A 22,860-nucleotide genomic window follows, 5' to 3' on the forward strand; every position below is an offset into this window, starting at 1 on the left:
GAACACCTGGTAGAATTCCTGAAAAAACTGACTTCCGGTAAGCAGTAATCTTCACAGTGTCATATTCTCCTATCCTCCACATAAGTAAACACAGATTCATTGAAAAGAGGAAAAGTGGGTCAGTTGAAAGGTTCAGTGCAGAAGGCCTCATGTCAGAGGATGTAAAACAGGAGTGTGTTTTACATGGCAGATAAAGCCAAGCATATTTCAGAAATGATACTTTTAATGTGAGGCAGGACAAGGGAAACAAAGTTGCAACACCCTCTGGTGTATGGCTACAATAGAAAAATGAATGAAAACAAACTGCCACAGAAACAACTCACCTGAAGAACTCTTCCAGACAAGAAGTTCTGTCTGCAGTAATTGTAACTTGCACGCATTCCTTCTTTCGTACTTAGCTGCCATCCCTAAATTTTGGAGAAAATAAAAGTGAACTTACTCTTTAGTGCCAATTCTGTTAATATACCTCAGCTATTGGGGCGCCTGGGTGGCTCAGTCGTTAAGCGTCTGCCTTCGGCTCAGGTCATGATCCCAGGGTCCTGGGATCGAGCCCCGCATCAGGCTCCCTGCTCTGTGGGAGGCTTGCTTCTCCCTCTCCCCCTCCCCCTGCTTGTGTTCCCTCTCTCGCTGTGTCTCTGTCAAATGAATAAATAAAAATCTTTAAAAATATATATATACACATACCTCAGCTATTAAGTTATATACTTACCTTATATGCTCGTAGAAGAGCCAGATAGTCGCTGTTTGCAAATGCAAATTCTAGCTTTTTCTGGTTAGCTTCCTCTTTTTTATCCCAGGGAGATACCTAAATGAGGAAAACCAGGTTTGAAGGGCACATTTTACCTGAGGTTTCTTTCTTTTTTTTCCTTCAAGATTTTATTTTTAAATAATCTCTATACCCAATGCGGGGTTCGAACTTACAAACCTGAGATCAAGAGTTGCATGCTCCACGGACTGAGCCAGCCAGGGGCCCCATGATTTTTGACAAGAATGCCAAGACCATTCAATGGTGAAAGAACAGTCTTTTCAACAAATAGTACTGGGACAACTGAATAGTCATATGCAAAAGAATGAAGTTGGACTCTTACCTCATGCCATTTACAAAAATTAACTCAAAATAGACCAAAGACCTTAATGTAAGAGCAAAAACTATAAAACTCTTATGGGGCGCCTGGGTGGCTCAGGTGGTTGGGTGTCCGACTCTTGATTTCGGCTCAGGTCATGATCTCAGGGTTGTGAGATCGAGCCCCACGTCGGGCTCCATGCTGAGCGTGGAGTCTGCTTAAGATACTCCCTCTCCCTCTGCCCCTTGCCCCACCCCCACTAAAAAATAAATAAAAATAAAACTATAAAACTTAGAAAAAAACAGAGAGATAAATGGAATAAAACTTCATTAACTTTGGATCTGGCAATCAATTTTTTTTTAGTGTAGTTGACACACAATGTTACATTAGTTTCAGGTATACAACATAGCGATTTGACAAGTCAGTAATTGATACATTATGCTATGCTCACAAGGGTAGCTACCATCTGTCATCATACAACACTATTACAATATTGCTGACTATATTCTTTATGCTGTGCCTTTTATTCCCATGAGTTATTCATTCTATAACTGGAAGCCTGTATCTTCCACTCCCCTTCAGCCATTTTGGCAATGGGGTCTATTTTTTTTGTTTTTAAGATTCTTAACTATGACAATGGAAGCTCAAGGAACAAAAAAGTGGATAAACTGGACTTAATCAAAATTAATATCTTTAGTGTTTCAAAGGACATATCAAGAAAGTGAAAAAGGTAACCCAGAGAATGGGAGAAAATATTTGCAGATCATATTTCTCATAAGGGACCTGTATCCAGAATATATAAACAACTCTTACAAATCAATATTAAAAGATGAATAACCCAATTAAGAAATGGGCAAAGGATCTGAATAGACATTTCTTGAAAGAAGATATACAAATGGGAAATAAGCAAATGAAAAGTTTACTATCATTAGCCATCAGGGAAACACAAGTCGAAACTACAAATTCATACCCCCTAGTATGATTATAATAAAAAAGTCAGATAATAACAAGTGTTGGTGAAGATGGGGAGAAATTGCAACCCTGATAAAAGGTTGGCAGAATGTAATGTGCAGCTACTCTGGAAAAAGAACTGGAAGTTCCTCAGAAAGTGAAATATAGAGTTACTATTTGATCCAGTAATTTTACTCCTAGGTATATACCCAAGACAAATGAAAACATATGTCTACATAAAAACTTGTACATGAATGTTTACCAGCAAAGGTGGAAACAATCCCAAATGTCCATCCAGTGCTGAACGGATAAACAACATGTGGTACGTCCATACAAAGGATATTATTTGGCAAAGGAACAGAGTACTGATCTGTTACTATGTTATAGTGCATATGTTACCTATGTTACTACGCTGTAACATAAATGCACCTTAAAAGCATTATGCTAAGTGAAGAAGCCAGTCACAAAAGACCATATATTTTATTATTTCATTAATGTGAAATGTCTGGAAGAGGTAAATCTATGAAGACAGAAAGCAAACTGGTGGTTGCCTAGGGCTGTGGTGGATGAGGAATTAGAGGGGGGAAGGGGAGTGACTGCTAAGGGGTTTCTTAATGAGGTCACAGAAATGTTCTAAAACTGACCATGATGAGGACCACATAAAATTACTGAATGTACAATTTAAATGGGCGAATTATATTTCAATAAAGCTGTTAAAAAAAAAAGTGGTCCAATGTATTTACTGCCTGTTAAAATCATGCTGGGGCACTTTTGCTTGCTTGCATTTTCTGATTTTTCTTTAATGAGCATAGTGGAGCAGATACAATAAAAAGCACATTTAGGTTATTTCAATAAGTTGGATCTTCAGTTCTTAATCTTTATTTGAGGCATGGATTTCTTTGAGGATCAGACAAAAGTTACAGACATTGCGACCTAAGACTTCCCATCTATCATCCTCATAAGAAAATGTGTGGGCAGGCTCACATAACCCTGAATCCCCCCATGGTCCCCTTAGAGACCTCTGGACTCCAGTTTAGATGAATGTTGTTTACTTACAAAAGGAGACTTAAAAGCCAAACTGGCAGCAATGGTGAGGGCAGGATCCAGACAGCGGAAGATAGACCCAAACAGCATCAGTTTGCCGATTCTCACATCCACGGGCAGAGAGGCCAAGTGATACCCTAGGGGGGTCAGCTTTTCATCTGGAGTTAACGCTCCTAAGTCTCGTAATCGTATTTTTGAGGCACGGAGAGAGTCAGTGTGTGGCGGCTCAATGAGCCGAGAGAACACAGACTGGAGATTGTGAGTGCTAAACATCTCTAAAATTTTAATTCTACAAAAAGAAAACAAAATAGTAATTTGTCCATTTTATTTCTGGAGAGATGACACAGAGGAGTAAGCTTCTTTCTTGAATGAAAATAGTTGGTAATTTCCCAGACATACGCTTTCATAAGCCAGACAATGCTAAATACATTTTCTTTTTCTTTTGGGGGGGGAGGGGCAGCAGAAGAGGGAGAGAGAGAATCTTAAGCAGACTCTGAGCTGAGCATAGAGCCTGAAGTGGGGCTCGATCTTCCCACCCCGAGATCACGACCTGAGCCGAAATCAAGAGTTGGACACCCAACCGACTAAGCCACCCAGGTGCCCCTGAACTGTTTTTAAATCATATGTACCATGTAATTACATTTTCCCCTCTCTCATCCTCCCTCATGGGTCATTCAACTTCCAAAACTTTCTCAGATCTCTCCGCTCCTCTTCATTTGCACTGTTACTACCTTAGTTCAAAGCAACTGCTTGCCCAACTTCTTAAGACCTGACTGTGGACACTTAAAAGCAGGGCCTGAGTCTTGTATCCTATCTCTAGTGCTTAGCTCAACCCCTGGCAAATGGAAGGCTTTCAAAATATACCTGCTGGATAAAAGGAGAGCTATAACTTCTTTGTACTAGTAACTTTTTGCTTTGGGTTATTATTTTATGGGCATACTCCCTCAAAGCAGTGACTGGGTCAGAGGGCATGGGTTCTTACTAATGCCAACCACATTTTCAGAAAGGTTGAACCAAAGGTTGCCCAGCTTCAGTAACACTGAGTTCAATCATTCATTCATTAAATCCTATTTTATGAAATTTGTTTTTTGTTCATCAGGTAAATAAGGATGTTTCTCAAGTTGTTTTTGTTCACTTTGCTCTGATAATGAGGCTGTAGATCTTTTTGCCTTTTATGATTTAATATTGGTGTTGCCCCTAGCAGAAATTTCTTGATAAGTTAGATTACTTTCCTGAGTTACAAATGTATTCTTAAGCTCTATTTTAGGGCCATTCTTTGCAATGTAAGAGATCTTCATGTGCAGAAAGTTAACACGAATGGTAAAGGCAACACTGAAGAGCTCTTCCTTTGCAAATGAGTGAATTCATCCATGTCCACTCTCAGCAAAATGTCTCCTACTAAGAAGAACCCACGGGACTTCGGGTGAGAAATATGTAGACCTTCTGGAAGCCAGAACACAAAGATCAAGGTGTACCTCAGACACAGCTGTTCCAACGGCACTCTTTGGATCTCTGGCAGCTGCTGCTTTAACAGCTGGTGATTGAAGTGATGGCTGGTGAATAAGTGGAAGCAGACCCCAGAGGCAACCCGGCCCGCTCGACCCTTTCTCTGCAGAGCATTGGCTTGAGAGACAAAAGTATCCTCTAGGCTCTCCATCCCTTTGCTGGCGTCATATCTACAGAGAAAGAGAAAATGGAAAAAGGAATTATTCTATAAAAACATGGCTAAGACCCTGCTTAGCATGGACAGAGCAGATGCACTACCTTACTTCCACCAAAGGACAAGTGTCCGGTGTGTTCTCGGGTAGTTCAGTCTGCGGTGGGAGCACACAGCGCGAATTTCAGTGGCATCAAATGTTGGTGAACTACATGCAGTTCCTTTATGCGACCTTTTCTTTTTTGTGTATTTATTTGACAAATAAAAACTGTATATACTTAAGGTGTACAATGTGATGTTTTGATAAATGCGTACACTGTGAAATGGTTACCGCAATCAAACTAATGAACACATCCATCACCACCTAAGTCACCTCTTTTTCACTCAAGCACATGTAAAGCGTATGGAAAAAAGAGAGGAAAAATAATTACTTCCAAGGTAAAACCTGAAAACTTTCCACCACCGTTTGACTTTGAGACTAGGGCCCCGGTACAGAATCACTCATATATACCCACGTAGTTTTCCTAAAACATTTTTCAAACGGCAATCCGTGTCGCTCAAGAGCATCGTCACTGACATGTCACTCTCACTGAGGCATCTTTAACCCTCCTCTACTGGGCCAAAGGAGAATACCTCTTCTCTTTCATTTTCCCAGAGTCAATGACATAGACAACATCGTCGATGGTTATGGATGTCTCAGCAATGTTGGTGGAAATTATAATCTTTGTTACACCCACAGGGGGTTTTACAAACACTGCCTGCTGCTCTTCACTGGATAAAGATGAATGAAGTGGGTGAACCACACATCTGAAAGGAAAGAGAAGCACATTTAGTGTCCTAGCACTAAAGGCTGAAATTGGATTCATGGTGGGTGAATTTCTATTACAACTAGCAACAGGACTCCCAAGTATCAGCAGCTTCCTTCTAAATGGGAAGGTTCCTTCCAAGCCTTACAAAACATGAACTCAGTTCTATGAACTAGAAACCTCGCACCACCTTGGGAAAAACTGGAGGGTAACTCAGTAGTAAATGATCAAGAAGGACTATAGTTGCTATTCTACAAGTAACAAGCCTAGAGCACACTAACAGTAGAGAATCGTTTTTCCTCTGTCTTTAAATGCAGAGAATAAGAGGCAGTATGTATGCTCAGAGGCTTCGTTCTTGTATTTCTAGGGAGCGTTTAACCCTTCAGGACTTGTCCCCTTGGGTATGAAAACACACGTCTTGCTACTGGAAAAGAAACTGTTACAAATTACTTTTTTCTCAAATGGCAGCATTTCTTTGCTGTTACTCACACTGGCTTCTCCCATGCCTCCTACTTGGCAACTGAAATCACAGGCAATTTTGCTGAGTCACTACGCTAAGTGAAGAGAAATATTTTTATTTAATGGAATGGGAATGATTGCTTCCCTGGAACAGATAGGTCTGTCTCCTTCCAGCTGGCATACACAAACATATTCTTAAGGAGTGACACCAGGGTCTAAAGAGGGTGATGGCTGTCAGAGACCGTTCTGGTTAGTCATCTTTGCATGTACCTGCAACAGATGGTTAAGGATATGGAAAGCAATTAACTTACCGATGACTGCGTCTATTGTTGAAAAGAGAATTAGATTGTAGCTGTTCATATAGCATTTTGATTTCTGCTAGTCCCGGTAAAAATACAAGTATAGCACCTGGGTACATAAAAAGAATCAATGTGATAGATGCAAAAAAGGAAAAACTAATATGGACTATAGAGCTATTTTAAATTTTTAAAAATGTAATAATCTGAGATTTTTTTCCACTGCCAATTTTTTTTGTAAAGTCCCCAGGGACTTAAATGGATAGCAGTGTTTTTCATACATTTTCTGACTTAACTCCAAAATGAATGGGGTATTATTATCTTTCCACAAGAGGAAAAACTGAAGTGTAGAAAAATATAATACCTTAAGTTATACAAGAATCATTAGCGAAGCTCTTTAAACATACTTCTACTGTGCACCAGGCACTGACATTGTTTTTCTAGGAAGAGTTATCCTGCTAATCTTGTACGACAGGAAGACTCTTCTATTAGTAAATAAAATCCATAAACATTTCACTAGAAATGAGAAAAAGAAAATACAATTGGCTGGCCAACCTGAAAATCTAAATTCAGATATATGGTGGAGAGGCAGCACATTAACTAACCATGACATATTAACAGTTTATGGGCTTTTAAATTTTACATTAAAGAAAATAAACAGTGATAACTAAAAATAGAATATTTCCATGCCAAGAGTGGGCACTCAGCAAGTCACCTTCTTTTGTGCTTTATCCCGAGAGGAAATTGACACCATCCTCACTAGCCCCTCCTTTAATCCCACAAATATTTATTGGGTGCCTATGTCAGCTCTGTGCTAGGTACAGTGAACTATAAACCGAAGACCTGCCCACAAGGAACACAGGACCTATTATTTATCACAGTTATTCTCCCAACGAAGTAAATAAGGAAACGAAATCATTACAAAAATGGAACCCTGAAGGAGGCAAAAGATATCTTTGAGGGTTAGTTTCAACACTTCATAGTATACAAAGCATGTTTACATACACTACCTCATTTGATCCTCACAACCACCCATTAAGGTTATTAGTACTTTCAAAGTGACTCAGTAACTTGGCCAGGCGACAATGTTACTTAAGAGTGGGGCCTGACAAAAACCTAAGGTTTTGGGCACCAAATCCATGCTCTTTCCGTTACACATTCCGTCTTCCTCTCTACTAAAATACCACAAAATTTAAGAGTGGTAAAATTGGCTCAGGTCATGATCTCAGGGCTGTGATCTCGAGCCCCTCGATAGGCTCCTTGCTCAGCGGGGAGTCTGCTTAAGTTTCTCTCTCGCTCTCCCTCTGTCCAACCCCCATCTTCCCCATGCTCTCGCTTTAAAATAAATAAATCAATCTTTTTTTTTTAAGATTTTATTTATTTATTGGAGATGCTCCATGTCACAACCCTGACATCACAACCTGAGCTGAAACGAAGAGTCAGTTGTTTAACTGACTGTGCCACCCAGGCACCCCATAAATAAATCAAATGTTTAAAAAAAAAAAAGAGTGATAAAATAAACATATGGATGGGAAAAATTTTTTTGTCTATTTTTTTTTTTTTTAAGATTTTATTTATTTATTTGACAGAGACACAGCGAGAGAGGGAACACAAGCAGGGGGAGTGGGAGAGGGAGAAGCAGGCTTCCCGCTGAGCAGGGAGCCCGATGCGGGGCTCGATCCCAGGACACTGGGATCATGACCTGAGCCGAAGGCAGACGCTCAATGACTGAGCCACCCAGGCACCCCTGTCTATATTTTTATGTGCCTTCTGATCTGCTCTGCCCTCACAGCTTGGCCAGCTGTATTGGGAATACTTTTTTTTTTTTCAGGTTTATTTATTTTTTTTTCTTTTCTTTCTTTTTTTTTTTGGTGAGTAAAGGAATAGAAGTTTATTAAGTGAAGATACAGAAAAAGCTCTCAAGAGTGCGAGCACCCCGACAGGGTTGCGACAGGGTTGCCAAGGAGGGCCTTTAGGGTTGGTCTTTTATAGAAAGCTAACCAGGGAACTTAAATTCTTTTAACATCTCTATTGATAACACCTTCAATGGCCTACTTCCTTTTTAGGGGCTGGTTAGTCTTTTGTTGGTCACAGGTGATTATCATAAAGACACCCACCCCACACGACCCACCCTGCACACCTAGGGCAGGGTGGTCCCCCTCTGAATTCACGTAATTTTCTAACAGTTCTTTTTGTCTGCCATGCCTGATGTTTTTCAACAATCATCTTTTCCTTTGGGATGAAACAAGACATTCAGCCCAGTGATAATGCATTAGCTGACACTGACTACTTGCCAAGACATAACAAACTTCAATCCTTTCATGTGGCTCATACGGCTCTATAGAAAATACCACGTAATGATTACAGTCTAGGCAGAGGAGGGCAGCCATTCCCACTTCTCTAAAGCACTGCGTAGTGAGCACATCATGGAACTGTTTGATCAACTTACGATCACCCAACAATGGCTGCATCTATTCATGTGACAAATATTTACTCTGTACCTAAATATTCCAGGTGCCGTCCTAGGGTCTGAGGAACACACTGGTGCACGATAAATCCTTATTCTTAAGGAGTTTGCATTCTATTGAAGGAAACTGTCAGTAAGCAGAACTATAATTCTGGATATTGTGAAGTGCTATATTGAAAATGAAAATCACTTTTGGATATCATGCTAGAGTAAGGGGTAGGTGGTGAGAAAACAGATATGGTGGTCAGAGAAGACTTCTCTGAAGAGAAGATATTTGACAGAAACCTGAGTGATGGGAAGGATTCAGTAATGAGAAGACTTGGGGGATAAAGGACTGCAAGTGAGGTTAAGAAGGCCACTGGGATGGGAAGACAGCCAGCAAGGGGAAAGCAGTAGCAGGAGTAACAGTGATCTCAGCAATAATAACGACGATGTATGTTATAATTATAATGTTACCATTATTAGGGGTAGTAGATACTATATGCCAGGCACCATGCTAAGTGCTTTACATATGGTTTCTTTCTCACTTTTTAATTTTTTTAATTACTGTGTTATGTTAATCACCATACATCATTAGTTTTTGATGTCTTTCTTACTTTTTAAAAAAGATTTTATTTTTAAGTAATCTCTACACCCAACACGGGGCTCAAACTCATAATCCTGAGATCAAGAGTCACATGTTCCACTGACTGAGCCAGCCAGGCGCCCCCACATATGGTTTCTTTTAATCCTAAAAATAGCTATATGTCAGAGGAATTATGATTGTTTTCATTTCACAAACAAGGAAACTGAGGCAGAGCAAGGATAAGGACTTTATCCAAGACTACACGTTCCTGAGTAGCAGAGCTAGAAGTTTATCAGACTCCAAAGCCGGTTCTTTTAACCCTCCTGCCCTGTGACCTCCATGTACACAGTCTTCATGGGATTCAAACACTCATTACCAGACTCCCATTTAGCCCGGGGCTGAGTGTTTACCATGTGGATCACCCAGGCCTTCTTTTCAGCTTTCGTCCTTTTGGACTTTGTATTGTTAACATCTTTTTGCTCAGTGGGAAACAAAAGAGTGCTGAACAAAAAGGAGTTGGTGAACCTCAAAAAGTAAAAGGTAAAATTTCCCCCTGAAAAGCCTAATAAGCAACCTTATATGCAATTGGGGGTGAAAAAGTAAGGGTGGGGGCAAGGGTTCCAGGAAGGGAGGCTGCCCCCACAGCACCCACTCTATCTCAGTGAGTGAGCTATCTTCCCTTTTGTCGTCTTACAAACAAAGACAAGAAGCGGTTACCTGGAGGGTAGGAGTGCTTTCCATCTACAATCCACTCTAACAAGGCCTCTATTAATTGAAGATTCACCTTTTCGAAATCCATGATGGACATTGTTTTGATGACCGATTTGCTAACCCCTGAAAGAAAGGTAAAAATCAGAAGGATAATTATACCTTATTAAAGACAATGATGCCTGTGAACTAGGTGAGTCTCTTGATTTAATGACACAGATGTTCACATTTATGCACCGAAATGAATCGTTTTCTTTCAGTCTCTCAGAAAATACATGTTTACGAGGAGCACTTTTTGTTGAACAATGACTCAAAGAACAGGCACCTGACCCTGCTGGAAAGGCCCAGATCGGCCACGTTTTTCTTTCTTCCCTCCCCTCTTTTCTCCATCATACATTTATTGACAATTTAGATCCTAGAAACAAAATTCAAAGTCAAATACACTTTAGAAAGCCCTTCCAGATTCAATCAAGACATGAGTCAGATCAGATGGAAATCCAGGTAACAGTGATCCAGGGCAATCAACAGAGACCACAGCTTTTACCAACAACTTCACGACAGTGACTCTTAACCTTTAGGTTCCTTTGAGAAAAGGACAAAAGTTCTGGATCTTCCCTGAAAAATACATGTGATTTTAATGGCTTCACCAACAACCCCTGAATTCTAGTCACAGACTTTCAGGTTAAGGTCTCCAGTCCCTTTTTAATTTATCTGAGGCCTAGTGACAGATACAGTTCTTTGGGCTATACTGTGTGCCTGAGCTCTTTTCAAAACAAATAGCATATTCTTGGGGAGACTAACTCTCCAAAGACTGCTGGCCTTTCTTCTCAGGTCCTCTTAATAGCCCATTGCCCTGAATAGTCTAACTGGAACAAAATAGCTGCAGGTGATATGAAGGAAGGGAAGCTTCCTATATTATGCTGAAGTTTGAAGAGGGGCAAAAGCAGTTTTAAACAATGTTATTCTGGCAGTGTGAACCCTATGTTGGTCAAACATGAAAAGAAAGGATGTGGTTAGGTGTGGAGGGCAGAGAAGGAATCATTTTATATGTCAAGATTCCAAAAAGCAGACTTTTCAAAAAGGAGAAGGATTAGCTAACACTAAAAAAGAGAGTGAATGTAATTTTTAAAAAACTTTTAATAGTTTGGCAGTTTTTGCTAATCAATTATACACTTAAAAGGACTGACTATTATTATTACTTAACTAGAAAAAGTTTTAAAAATTGAACTCAGAATCATTATTTAATTTTCTGAGGAGAGAGCCTTGAGATCAACCAGCCCCGGTCTTTTCTTGGTACAGGGAGCGGTCTGCCCACTACCAGACAGAAGCTACTGGCAGAGCCGGGTTTCTTGACCACAAATCTTCCATCCTCCTCCTTCAGAAAGAAGCTCTCAGCAGTGCTTTCTGAACTTTGGTAACCTGTGTGCTTGAAATTAGAAAGGCCTGGCTTCGATCCAGGCATAATTTTTATTTATTTTAAAAAAGAATTTTATTTATTTCTTTTAGAGAGAGATAGACAAGTGGGGGGAGGGACAGAGGGAGAGGGAAGGAGAATCTCAAGCAGCCTCCACGCTGAGTGTAGAGCCCGGCATGAAACTTAATCTCACAACCCTGAGATCATGACTTGAACTAAAATCAAGGGTTGGATGCTTAGCCTACTGAGCCACCCAGGCGCCCCATCCAGTCATAATTTTTATTTTTTAAAAAGATTTTATTTATGGGCGCCTGGGTGGCTCAGTTGGTTAAGCGTCTGCCTTCAGCTCAGGTCATGATCCCAGGTCATGATCCCAGGGTCCTGGGATCGAGTCCCGCATCGGGTTCCCCGCTCCGCGGGGAGCCTGCTTCTCCCTCTCCCGCTCCCCCTGCTTGTTTTTTTTTTTTTTAAGATTTTATTTATTTATTTGACAGAGAGAGAGACAGCGAGAGAGGGAACACAAGCAGGGGGAGCGGGAGAGGGAGAAGCAGGCTCCCCGCGGAGCGGGGAACCCGATGCGGGACTCGATCCCAGGACCCTGGGATCATGACCTGAGCTGAAGGCAGACGCTTAACGACTGGCACCCCCAGTCATAATTTTTAAAGAAAATTCTGAAATTTCTGAAATAATTTAATAGAATAAGGAAATGGGAATTATCAGCTGGTGTGATGTACAGAAAGAACACAAATTTTTGACTCAGACATAGTTTAATTAGAATTACAAATGTGCACTCACTAGCTGGGCACTGTGCTATGGATTTGTATTATCTCATTTAATTCCCTAAACAACTCCATTTTATTGCTAAGGAAACAGGTATGGAGAGGACAAGGAACTTGCTCAAGGAACTCTGAGTGAGTGAGCAAGTTGAGCCCAAGTCTATCTGATGCAAGTCTATGCTCTCAACCTTACTTCTCAGGATGTTGGGAAGGTTAAGTGAAATAATGTTTAGGAGCTATGCATACCTTCCTAAACAGCAGAATGCTAGCTAATACCTTAATTCCTGGATGATTACCATTGCCCATGCAGGACTGGGAATATAGTCTTCAGAGGAAGGAGAAAAAGGAAAACTCACTTGTCTCTTCTCCCATAGAAGCAGTAATAGGGAATTAGAGGCTCTTACTCCTTGGAAGGTAAATACCTTTTTTTCCCCCCAAAAGGCTAAGAGGGTTGGGGTGGCAGTCCAGGGAAGAGAGCAGGAAGGGCAGCTGAGACCTGTCTCTGGTGTAGGCTTTAGGGAAGAAAGCAGTAGTAGTACCCTTGGGGTTTCTATGTGTTCAGCCCAGCTTATCTGTATAGAAGACTATCTAGGAACAAAGAACAGTTAGGTGAGGTCTGGCACAGAAGGAGGGAGCACCTAACAACATATATAAAAATGCTCAGCACAGGGTGGCCCCACAAAAGATGTTATTTGAAAAGCCCATGAGTAATGCTAAAACTAGTGGATGAAATTTTAAGGATATTATAGGATATTTAAATAGTCTCAAATCTCTCTCCACAAATGACTTATTAACTATAAAGGGAACAAACAGTAACCACACAGGGGAGACACCTAGCCAACATCACCCTAACCAAGTGATCAAAAATAACACCGCCGATAATGGGACAAACCAAAATCCTATGCCTCCTGATATGATGTACCGAGAAGGACTCAAAATTGTTTCTGTGGTTTTCTAACCAAAAATGAAACCCAAAAGGTTAGGTTTTCTAACCTAAATTTAATCCTGGGGAAACATTAGACAAAACCAAATGGAGGGACATTCTACGAAATAACTGGCCCAAACTCCAAAAAATGTCAAGATCTTAAAAGAAAAATACAGGCTGGGGAGTTTTTCCAGATCAAAAGAAACTAAAGACACATAACAACAAATGAAATATGTAATTGTGGGTTGGATTCTGGACTAGAAAAAAATAGCAATAAAGAACATTTTTTAGGGGTGGCTCAGTCATTAAGCATCTGCTTTCAGCTCGGGTCATGATCCCGGGGTCCTGGGATCGAGCCCCACATCGGGCTCCCTGCTCAGTGGGAAGCCTGCTTCTCCCTCTCCCACTCCCCCTGCTTGTGTTCCCTCTCTCGCTGTCTCTCTCTCTGTCAAATAAATAAATAAAATCTTAAAAAAAAAAAAAAAAAGGTGCGGTTAGCCTTTAAAAAAAAACTTTTAGATAATTGGCAAAGTTAGAATATTGACTATGGATCAAATAATAGTATTATATCAGTTAAATATCTTCATTTTGATCATATCTGGTATTTATGCTTTTAAGAAATGCATATTAAAATATTAGGGATTAGGGGACATCATATCTGCAACTTACTCAAAAGGTTCAGGAAAGAAATATATACATGCGCAGAGCAAATAATGATAAAGCAAATGAAGCAAAATATTAATAATTGGTGAATTGGGGTAAAGGATATAGGAGAGTTCATTGTGTAGTCCTGCCAACTTTAATTTTGAATTTGCAATCATATCAAAATAAAAAGTTATAAAATAGTGAAGAATATATTTATATTTCACTATTTCCCAATTTTTCTATAATAAACACATCTTTTATAATAAAAAAACCTGCTGGTAAATACAGTAACAATTACATCTAATATGTGTTGGAACTGCTATTTTTCTTTTTTTTTTTTTGGAACTGCTATTCTTCTAAGTCAAAGGTTGTTCTGATGAATTAAGACAATGCAGCTATGAGACAAGAGCCACATTTTTCTTCTTCTGGATCACTGGTTATCTTTGGCGTAACTGTAATATTCCCCCAGGAAACGCGTTACCTTTATAGCGGGCCAGGAGCTGCTTGAAATCTAACTGTTGATCTGGCACTGCATCTTTGACAGAATCCTGGGGCTGGAGGTGAAGAGAGAGCCTCAGGTCTTCCTCTACTTCTTCAAATGCAGTTCTGCTGCGCCTTGCTTTCAGCTTCTCCTTTGTCATCTGCTTCATGGAGCGCATATATGGGCTCCCGTCCTGTAACACATACCTGAGGAAGGAAGACAAAGGAATGGGTCTGTGTGTATGTGGGTCTGTTGGCGAGAAATGAAAATTTTCACTGATTTATATGCTCATTCTGCAGAACGTTGCTCTGCTTCTGCCCAATTCGCGTGCTACTCTTCCACCGGTCTAGGGTTCTGCTGGCTAGACCCTATTTCTGGGAGGGAACCACTGGAATGCTTTTGCTTCTGTCTCAAGATCATTCTGGAGGCAGTGAGTCTGAGTTTGAAAGTGAGAGAATAAAGACCAGGAAACTAGTTGAAAGATTAATTTCCCCAGAGATTCACATTCAATGGAAGTGGGATGGGGCCCAGAGAATAACAATTGTAATAAGCTCCCTACGTATGCTTATTGCACACTGAAGTTTGAGAGCCACTGGTTTTAGGTTTTTAGCTTGACAATATCGCACCATTAAATAATCAGAGAATTGGGAGTGGTGCTTATTAGAAATGGAAGAGGCAGGGTGAAGGAGAAAACTTCTGAATTGAATTCAGGTGCCAGACATCAAGGGTATTTTACTTCTGGAACTCAGAGGTCAGGAATGAAGATGATGATCTGGGAATTCTTGGCACAGAGGTGATGTTTGAAATCACGTGAGTCTAACAGAGGGATGAAAGAGTTTAACAGTGAGAAGAAATACTGCAAGGATAAAATCATGGGGAGTCTTCAAGGTCAAAAAGTGGGAAGAGGAATCAGGGCTTTCAAGGAGAAAAATGTATTTAATGGAAATGGCCATTTTCTGCCCAGTTCTGAAATTACAGACATCTTAATACTCACACTACACTGCAAGCTCCCTGAGGCTTGCAGGATGATGATGATAATAGCTAACTTTTATAAAGCATTTGCTATGCACCAGGATCAGTTCTAGGCCCTTTGCACCTATTAACTCCAAGAATTAATTAATTAATTACTCCTTATAACAACCCTGTGAAGCAGCTGTTAACAATATGACCATTTACATATGATGAAACTGAGTCACAGAGAGATTAAGCTACTTATCAATGTTACAGTTAGTAGGCAGAAGGATTTTCTTTTTTTAAATTATCTATTTAGGGGTGCCTGATGGCTCAGTCGGTTAAGCAACTACTTTCGGCTCAGGTCATGATCCCAGGGTCCTGGGATCTAGCCCCACATCGGGCTCCCTGCTCAGCGGGAAGCCTGTTCTCCCTCTGCCACTCCCCCTGCTTGTGTTCCCTCTCTCACTGTGTCTCTGTCAAAAAAATAAATCTTTAAAAAAAAGTTATCTATTTAAGTAATCTCTATTCCCAACGTGCTCAAACTCACAACCCTAAGATCAAGAGTCACATGCTCCTCCGACTGAGCCAGCCTGATGCCCTTAGTAAGTAGAGGGATTTAAATACTGGCAGTCTATCTGCAGAATTGGTCTTTTTTTTTTCTTTCTTTCTTTCTCTTTCTTTCTTTCTTTTTTTTTTTTAAGATATTATTTATTTATTTGACAGAGAGAGAGACAGCAAGAGAGGGAACACAAGCAGGGGGAGTGGGAGAGGGAGAAGCAGGCTTCCTGCTGAGCAGGGAGCCAGATGCAGGGCTCGATCCCAGGACCCTGGGATCATGACCTGAGCCGTAGGCAGATGCTTACCGACTGAGCCACCCAGGCGTCCCTGGTCTTTTTCTTTCTTATTAAATTTTCCATATATTTGGTCCTTCATCATTTTTTTTTTAATAGACTTCATTCTTCAGAGCAGTTTTAGTTCACAGCAATATTGAGCAGAAGGTATAGAGATTTCCCAATACCCCCTGTTACCCACATATGCATAGCCTCCCTCATAATCAATACCCCCCCACCAGAGTGGTATAATTATTATAACTGATGAACCGACAGTGGTACATCATGAACACCCAAAGCCTATAGTTTACATTAGGGTTCCAGTCAGTACTGACAATATATAATATTGTCTGTGAATTGCAAATAATTTGTATAATATTTGCTGAAAGGGGAAAACAAAATGCTCAAGCAGAAAAATTACAGAAAAACGAACACATCTATTAAAATGCTGGCACACTGAGCTAAAATGGTAATTCTTTCAAAGACTTTCAACAAACCTTCATTAATGTCTTCCTTACCTTGTCACAGCAATTGCATCTTCCAGAAAAAACTGATCAACAGGAAATGTGCGGCCTAGAAGAACAAGAAAATAAAAGAGAAAAGCCTCAGAATACCTGTTCAACTATCTTGAAATAAATAGTTGGCATATGTAAAATTCTCTTAAAACAAAGCCTGGCACAATAAGGGATGGTTTGTTCTGTGGTCTTAAAAATATCAAAAAAGAAAAACAAAAGGTTGGGCGCCTGGCTGGCTAAGCTGGTTAAGTGTCTGCCTTCAGCTCAGGTCATGATCCCAAGGTCCTGGGATCAAGCTCTGCATCAGGTTCCCTGCTCCGCAGGAAGCCTGCTTCTCCCTCTCCCACTCCCCCTACTTGTGTTCCCTCTCTTGCTGTCTCTCTCTCTGTCAAATAAATAAATAAAATCTTACAAAAAAAAAAAAAAAGAAAACCAAAAGCTTCTGATGATTGAAATTAGAAGGGATATAGATTCCAGCTTGTAAAAAAACCCAGAAGTGCATAGGTGGAGAGATGCTCGTTTATAACACTTTTTTTTTAAACCTCTCTTTTTTTTTAAACCTGTTACACTTTTCTCACCCTCCCCTTCTCTGCCTCAGGGAACTTTGAACCATTCAACAACTAGAAGAAATAGTGCGATTATTCGTCAAAATTGTCCCCAGATCATTCCTTTGGCAACAAATCGCAGACAGATAGAGCAAAGCCCAAGGTGATAAATTAATCCCACAATGAGATTGTGAAAACACCAGAAGACATAGACTATTCAACTTCACTTTCTCCCAGAGTAGACCAACACCCAGAAAGTTAGCTGCATCCAGCAATGAACCAATATGCTTATACACAGAGACAACTTCCCTCTTTATGACAGATTACCATTATTAACTCACACTTTGATGTTAAACACAATGGAATGCTAGAAATCCTAATAACCTAGACTTTTTAAAAGAGCACATATAAAACTGAAATCTCTTAGCAAATGGATATAATGTTACTTCTTTATTTATTTCATTATATGGTCATAATTTTATTTGTTATAAACGAATCACTTCTCCAGAAAAGATATAAATACCTGTTATTTTATATCTCAAATGAACTTTAAAAATAATTATATTTGCTTATCAGAACAATGCATATTTAAGGATGCATTTTAATCACCTGGTATAGTAATAACTGGGCAGGAACTGAAATATTCTGAAAAGAGCTCAGCATTTAAAGTTGCACTCATTAGAATAACTTGAAGAGTTGGTCTCTGCAACACAATGTCCTTCAAGACTAGCAGCAAGAAGTCACTAAAGGAAATAAAAGAAACACCTGAAGATCAAACAAATTCAGTACATAAAAATGAATTTACTTTTGATGTATTTTTTTAAAGATTCTATTTATTAATATTAATAAATATTATTTATTTATTTATTTATTTTTCATCTAGGGCAGGCCTAGCTGAAAAGGTATCTTTGAGTAAAGACTTGAAGGAAGTGAGGGAGCTACCGTGAATGTGTGGGAGAATCCCATAACTGGCAGATTTTTTTTTTTTTAAAGATTTTATTTTATTTATTTATTTGACAGAGATAGGCAGTGAGAGAGGGAACACAAGCAGGGGGAGTGGGAGAGGGAGAAGCAGGCTTCCCACTGAGCAGGGAGCCCGATGCAGGGCTCGATCCCAGGACCCTGGGATCACAACCTGAGCCGAAGGCAGATGCTTAATGACTGAGCCACCCAGGCGCCCCAACTGGCAGATTAATAACATGTGCAAAGGACCCGAGGTACATACTTCAAGGACAGCAAGGAGGACAATGTGGCTAGAGCGACTGAATAAGGGGAGAGCAGCAGGAGATGAGCAGTGGTGATGCAGATCATGTCACGTAGGGCCTAACTTGTTGGTGAGGACTTTAATAAGTCATCAGAGGATGATGAGCAGAAAAATGGCATAGTAAGATTTATATTTGAATAGAACTGTTGGTCTGCTCTATTGAGAATAGATTGCAAGGGGATGGGCTGAAGCAGGGAGACCAGTGAGGATACTGCTTTTCTATAGCACATATTATTCTACAACTTGGGTTTTTTCACTACATCTTAGAGATGTTTTCATGTCAGTATCTAAAGCTCTACTTTATTCCTTTTATCTGTCTCACGTTATTCCATAGAATGGGTGATTCTGTAGTAGTTAACCACTTTTTGGTTGATGGACATTTAAGTAGTTTCCATTGTTTTACTATTATAAACAATGCAGTCATGAAAATCTTTGTATATTCTTCATTATGTACATGTAGATATCAAGAAGTAGAATTACCAAATGCAATGATAGATCCTGTTAGTATTTTGATTGGTACTACACTGACTTTAGTTTATTTGGGGGATATCTTTTTAATTTTAAGTCTTCACATCTAGGATCATGACACATCTTTTTATGAGATTTATAGTTTTTTTTTTTACATAAGTCTTACATTCATTGCTCAAAATACATGAAAAGTTGATCCCAGGGTCCTGGGATTGAGTTCCGTGGCAGGCTCCCTGCTCAATAGGGAGCCTGCTTCTCCCTCTGCCTGCCGCTCCCCCTGCTTGTGTGCTCTCTCTCTGACAAATAAATAAAATCTTAAAAAAAAAAAGGGGGGGGGACTGGGTGGCTCAGTGGGTTAAGCGTCTGCCTTCAGCTCAGGTTATGATCCCAGGGTCCTGGGATCAAGTTCTGAGTTAGGCTCCCTGCTCAGGGGGGAGTCTGTTTCTTCCTCTGCCTGCCCCTCCCCCTGCTTCTCCTCTCTCTCTCTCTCTCTCTCTCTCTCTCTCTCTGTGTCAAATAAATAAATAAAACCTTTAAAAAAATTAAAGTTTACTATTGTTGTGTTCTAGGAATTATTTCTTTTTATTTTGATCTATTCTTTTTATATGCAAGTCTGCTTTTCTTTAGTTTCTAATTACTTCATACTTCCTATTTACTAGTGCATCAATGTATTTATTTCTTTGAACAGATAGTCTTCTCGTCATATGTCTTCCCTGTTCAGAGTTTAAAAACTTTTTATCAGCAATAGTTGGAGACTCTTTTCATGTTTGTTTTTTTCCTTTTTAAAATTTTGCTATTAGCTATTTTCTGCTTCTCTGTCAGTCTGCCAACTTTAGACTTTGTTCTCAAAATATTTATAATAGTATAGTCCTTTTTGGGAAAGGCTCAAATTTTTTACAGGATTGTCTTTTTTTTCCCCATTAGTTTTTTGTTGTCGTCGTTGTTCTAGAAAGTGATCCACAAACTATGACAAACTATGATTAATGCCATCTATTTACTTGGTCCTTCCTTTTAAAATATTGAAGACTTTGATTTTATATCCCAACCTTTAATGACTTCTAATTCCATTAAAATAAATTCTAAATGTTTTATTGTCCAGGGTATACAAGGCCCTGGAAGATCTGGCTCCTGCCTTTTCTACCTGCCACTTTTCCCCTTGTTTATTACAACCAGCTGCACAGGCCTTCCTCCACTTTCTGGGCTCATGATGCCCTTTCCCACTGCAGTCTGCGAATGCTGGCCTTGCCTCCACCTGTCACATGGGATGCCTTCTCATACTTCAGATTTTAATTTAATCATCATCTCTTGAGAGATATCAGCTCTGACCATCTCATGGATCCCTCTCCCCAGAACACAGCATCCTATTTATTCCTTCAGAGTACTTACTCCAATTCGTAAGTCTTTATTTATTTGTTCATTATTTGTTTTTCCTACCAGACCATGAGAAAAAGGAGAACTACATATGCTTATTTCCTATAGTATCCCCAGCAATTAACAGATCATGTGGCACTTAAGACAGTCTCAATAAATGTATGAATGGCTGTCAGGACTGAATGACTGACCAAATGAACAAAGAAGGAAGCACATACTGACCCATTATCAACTACAGCACTGGTTACACCTGTTATTCCTACTAAGTACAGTGCCCAGCTCAGCATGAAGCCCAGGAGGGTGTTAAATATCTCCTGGTAGAAGATGTCCATCTAACAGGATGACTCTTCTAGTGATGAACATGTGCCCTCCTAGCATTCTGAGTATTCTAGACCCCATAGATCAGGAAAGCAGTTCCTCTTCTCTAACTTGGGCCTTCTCTGTGGCCTTCCTCTCTAGCTCTATGAAACTGAACTGGAAACAGAACAAAATTATTTCAGCCATGCCTTCATTTTATGTGTGTGGCTATTTTTTAGAAACTCTTTAGTTTACCTTTCTTCTGTCCTCTCATGAACTTCATCAACAATGATATGGGTGACTCCTTGGAGAGCTGTGTCTCCTTCCAGCCTTCTCAGCAGCACGCCTGTGGTGCAGTATAACAGTCTGGTGGCTGAGGACTTACACAGAAAAGGGCACAGAAAGCATTCATGGAATTTTTGCAAAAAGGAAACACTTTCAAAGCCAATATGGCAAAGCCATTTTGAACGGATAGGGACAAAGAATCTTGAAAATATCAGCAGTTGCATTTAATATGAAACCACACTAAATGCATAGTTTCTTGCTGGCAACAACAGTAAAAGCTTTTCTACTTCATATCAAAATTTTAAGTGTAAGACTCATAAAAAGCATTAAAAAATTATTATAAAACATAAAAACAACAGCGAGTGATGAACTCAATTCTGCATTTGTCCATTCCTTATTTGGTTAAATGGATTAAGTCCCAGGTTTAAGAGTAAAACAGCACTTACTAGATCATTTCTGCCAATGAAGAATAAAAGGTCTTTATAGAGGAAATGAAGTATACCCAAATAAGAATTCTTATACCAAAATATTTCTAAAAGGTCTTCAGCCGTACTGAAGTATGCATCCCAACTTGCCCATGAGTCGCTAGAATCCAAGAACTCTTTATACTTGAAAAACAAAATTTCTATTACCAGGAAATAAGCAGAGTATACAAACCTTGACACTTTCTAGCCGGATCTGGTACCCCACAGTCAGACCCACTCTTTCTGTCCTTTCTTTAGCAACACGTTCAGCAACAGATATTGCTGAGATTCGTCGGGGTTGGGTACAGATGATGTTAGCCACTTTCTCAGGTGGTCCATTCAGAGAATCATCCAGAATAAACTGAGGAATCTGTGTAGTTTTCCCACATCTGTATGTCAAAACAAATAAGTCCTAAAATGAGAGTTTTCAAGTGCTAGTTACCAAAAAAAAGGAACCATGTGCAATGAGGGAAGTGAGAAAGCCAATTATAATAAAACTTGTTCAGCTTCCTTTATCTTCTAAACTGACCTACTGACTTGTTACCTATAGCTCATAACTGCTAGGAATTTGCACTTGGAGTAAAAGGACACTCATATAATAGTTTAGTATCATTTATAAAATTGGGACAATTGAGCAGACATTAGATCAAGTTCTGTAAATACCTCTAGGAATATGAACTCTGTATTTGAATCCTAAAGAAATGGGAGTATTCTTTTATGATTTTATGTATTATCTTACTGATTTGGCTATAAGTGGACTGAGGTGAAAAAGATAAGAAACTGGAAGATCTCCAATTACTACTGTATCAGTGAGTCTGGGCACAAATATAATTATTAGGTTGAATAACTTTGAATATAGAACTAAATTAAGCCTAGAACCTGTCCTTGTTAAATAAGTTTGGATAACATATGAAAAGTGTGAAACAGGAAAGATAATATGCCCTAAGTTGTTCTTAAAAGAACAAATAAAAGCTGTAAGGAAATCAGAATAAATTTAGAAGAGGAAAATGTCCAAGTTAAATGTTCTGGAGGGGTGCCTGAGTGGCTCAGCTGGTTAAACAGCTGGCTCTTGATTTCAGCTCAGGTCATGATCTCAGGGTCCTGGGATTAAGGCCCCCCATCGGGCTCCATGCTCAGTGGGGAGGCATCAGCTTGTGAATTCTCTCTCACTCTCCCTCTGCCCCTCCCCCAGCTTGCATGCACACATGTGCTCTCTCTCTCTCAAATAAATCTTTTTTTTTTTTTTTTAAGATTTTACTTATTTATTTGTCAGAGAGAGAGCACACAAGCAGGGGGAGCAGCAGGCTGAGGGAGAAGCAGGCTCATGACCTGAGCCAAAGGCAGATGTTTGACTGAGCCACCCAGGTGTCCCAATCTTTTAAAATAAATAAATAAATTTATGTATGTTCTGGAACTATCCTTTACATAAAAAAATGGGCCTGTTAAAAGCATTCAGTAAGGGGCACCTGGGTGGTGTAGTCAGTTAAGTGTCTGACTCTTGGTTTCAGTTCAGGTACTTATCTCAGGATTGTGAGATTGAGCCCCATGTTGGGCTCTGGGTTTAAGATGTTCTCTCCTCCCCCTCTGCCCCTCCTACTGTGTGCTCACA

General features: G+C 39.8%; 1 protein-coding gene across 4 annotated transcripts in view; it reads right to left on the reverse strand.

Annotated features, from left to right (window-relative positions):
* Positions 1-22,860, reverse strand: part of DHX57 (DExH-box helicase 57) — a 56,656-nt gene that overhangs the window by 13,096 nt on the left and 20,700 nt on the right. For all 4 annotated transcript variants that reach the window (XM_035000962.1, XM_035000961.1, XM_035000959.1 and 1 more), the window contains 12 exons: positions 21,445-21,640; positions 20,758-20,882; positions 17,712-17,845; positions 16,561-16,615; positions 14,259-14,464; positions 10,027-10,143; positions 6,293-6,389; positions 5,350-5,523; positions 4,535-4,735; positions 3,072-3,348; positions 710-805; positions 324-407 (listed from right to left, as the gene is read on the reverse strand). In XM_035000962.1, coding sequence (XP_034856853.1) covers positions 324-407; positions 710-805; positions 3,072-3,348; positions 4,535-4,735; positions 5,350-5,523; positions 6,293-6,389; positions 10,027-10,143; positions 14,259-14,464; positions 16,561-16,615; positions 17,712-17,845; positions 20,758-20,882; positions 21,445-21,640 — 1,762 coding nt within the window. The remainder of the gene's footprint in view (positions 1-323; positions 408-709; positions 806-3,071; positions 3,349-4,534; positions 4,736-5,349; positions 5,524-6,292; positions 6,390-10,026; positions 10,144-14,258; positions 14,465-16,560; positions 16,616-17,711; positions 17,846-20,757; positions 20,883-21,444; positions 21,641-22,860) is intronic.

Source organism: Mirounga leonina, unplaced genomic scaffold (genome assembly GCF_011800145.1).
Source record: "Mirounga leonina isolate KUSES-001 unplaced genomic scaffold, KU_Mleo_1.0 Mir_125, whole genome shotgun sequence".
Taxonomy (NCBI): Eukaryota; Metazoa; Chordata; class Mammalia; order Carnivora; family Phocidae; genus Mirounga; species Mirounga leonina.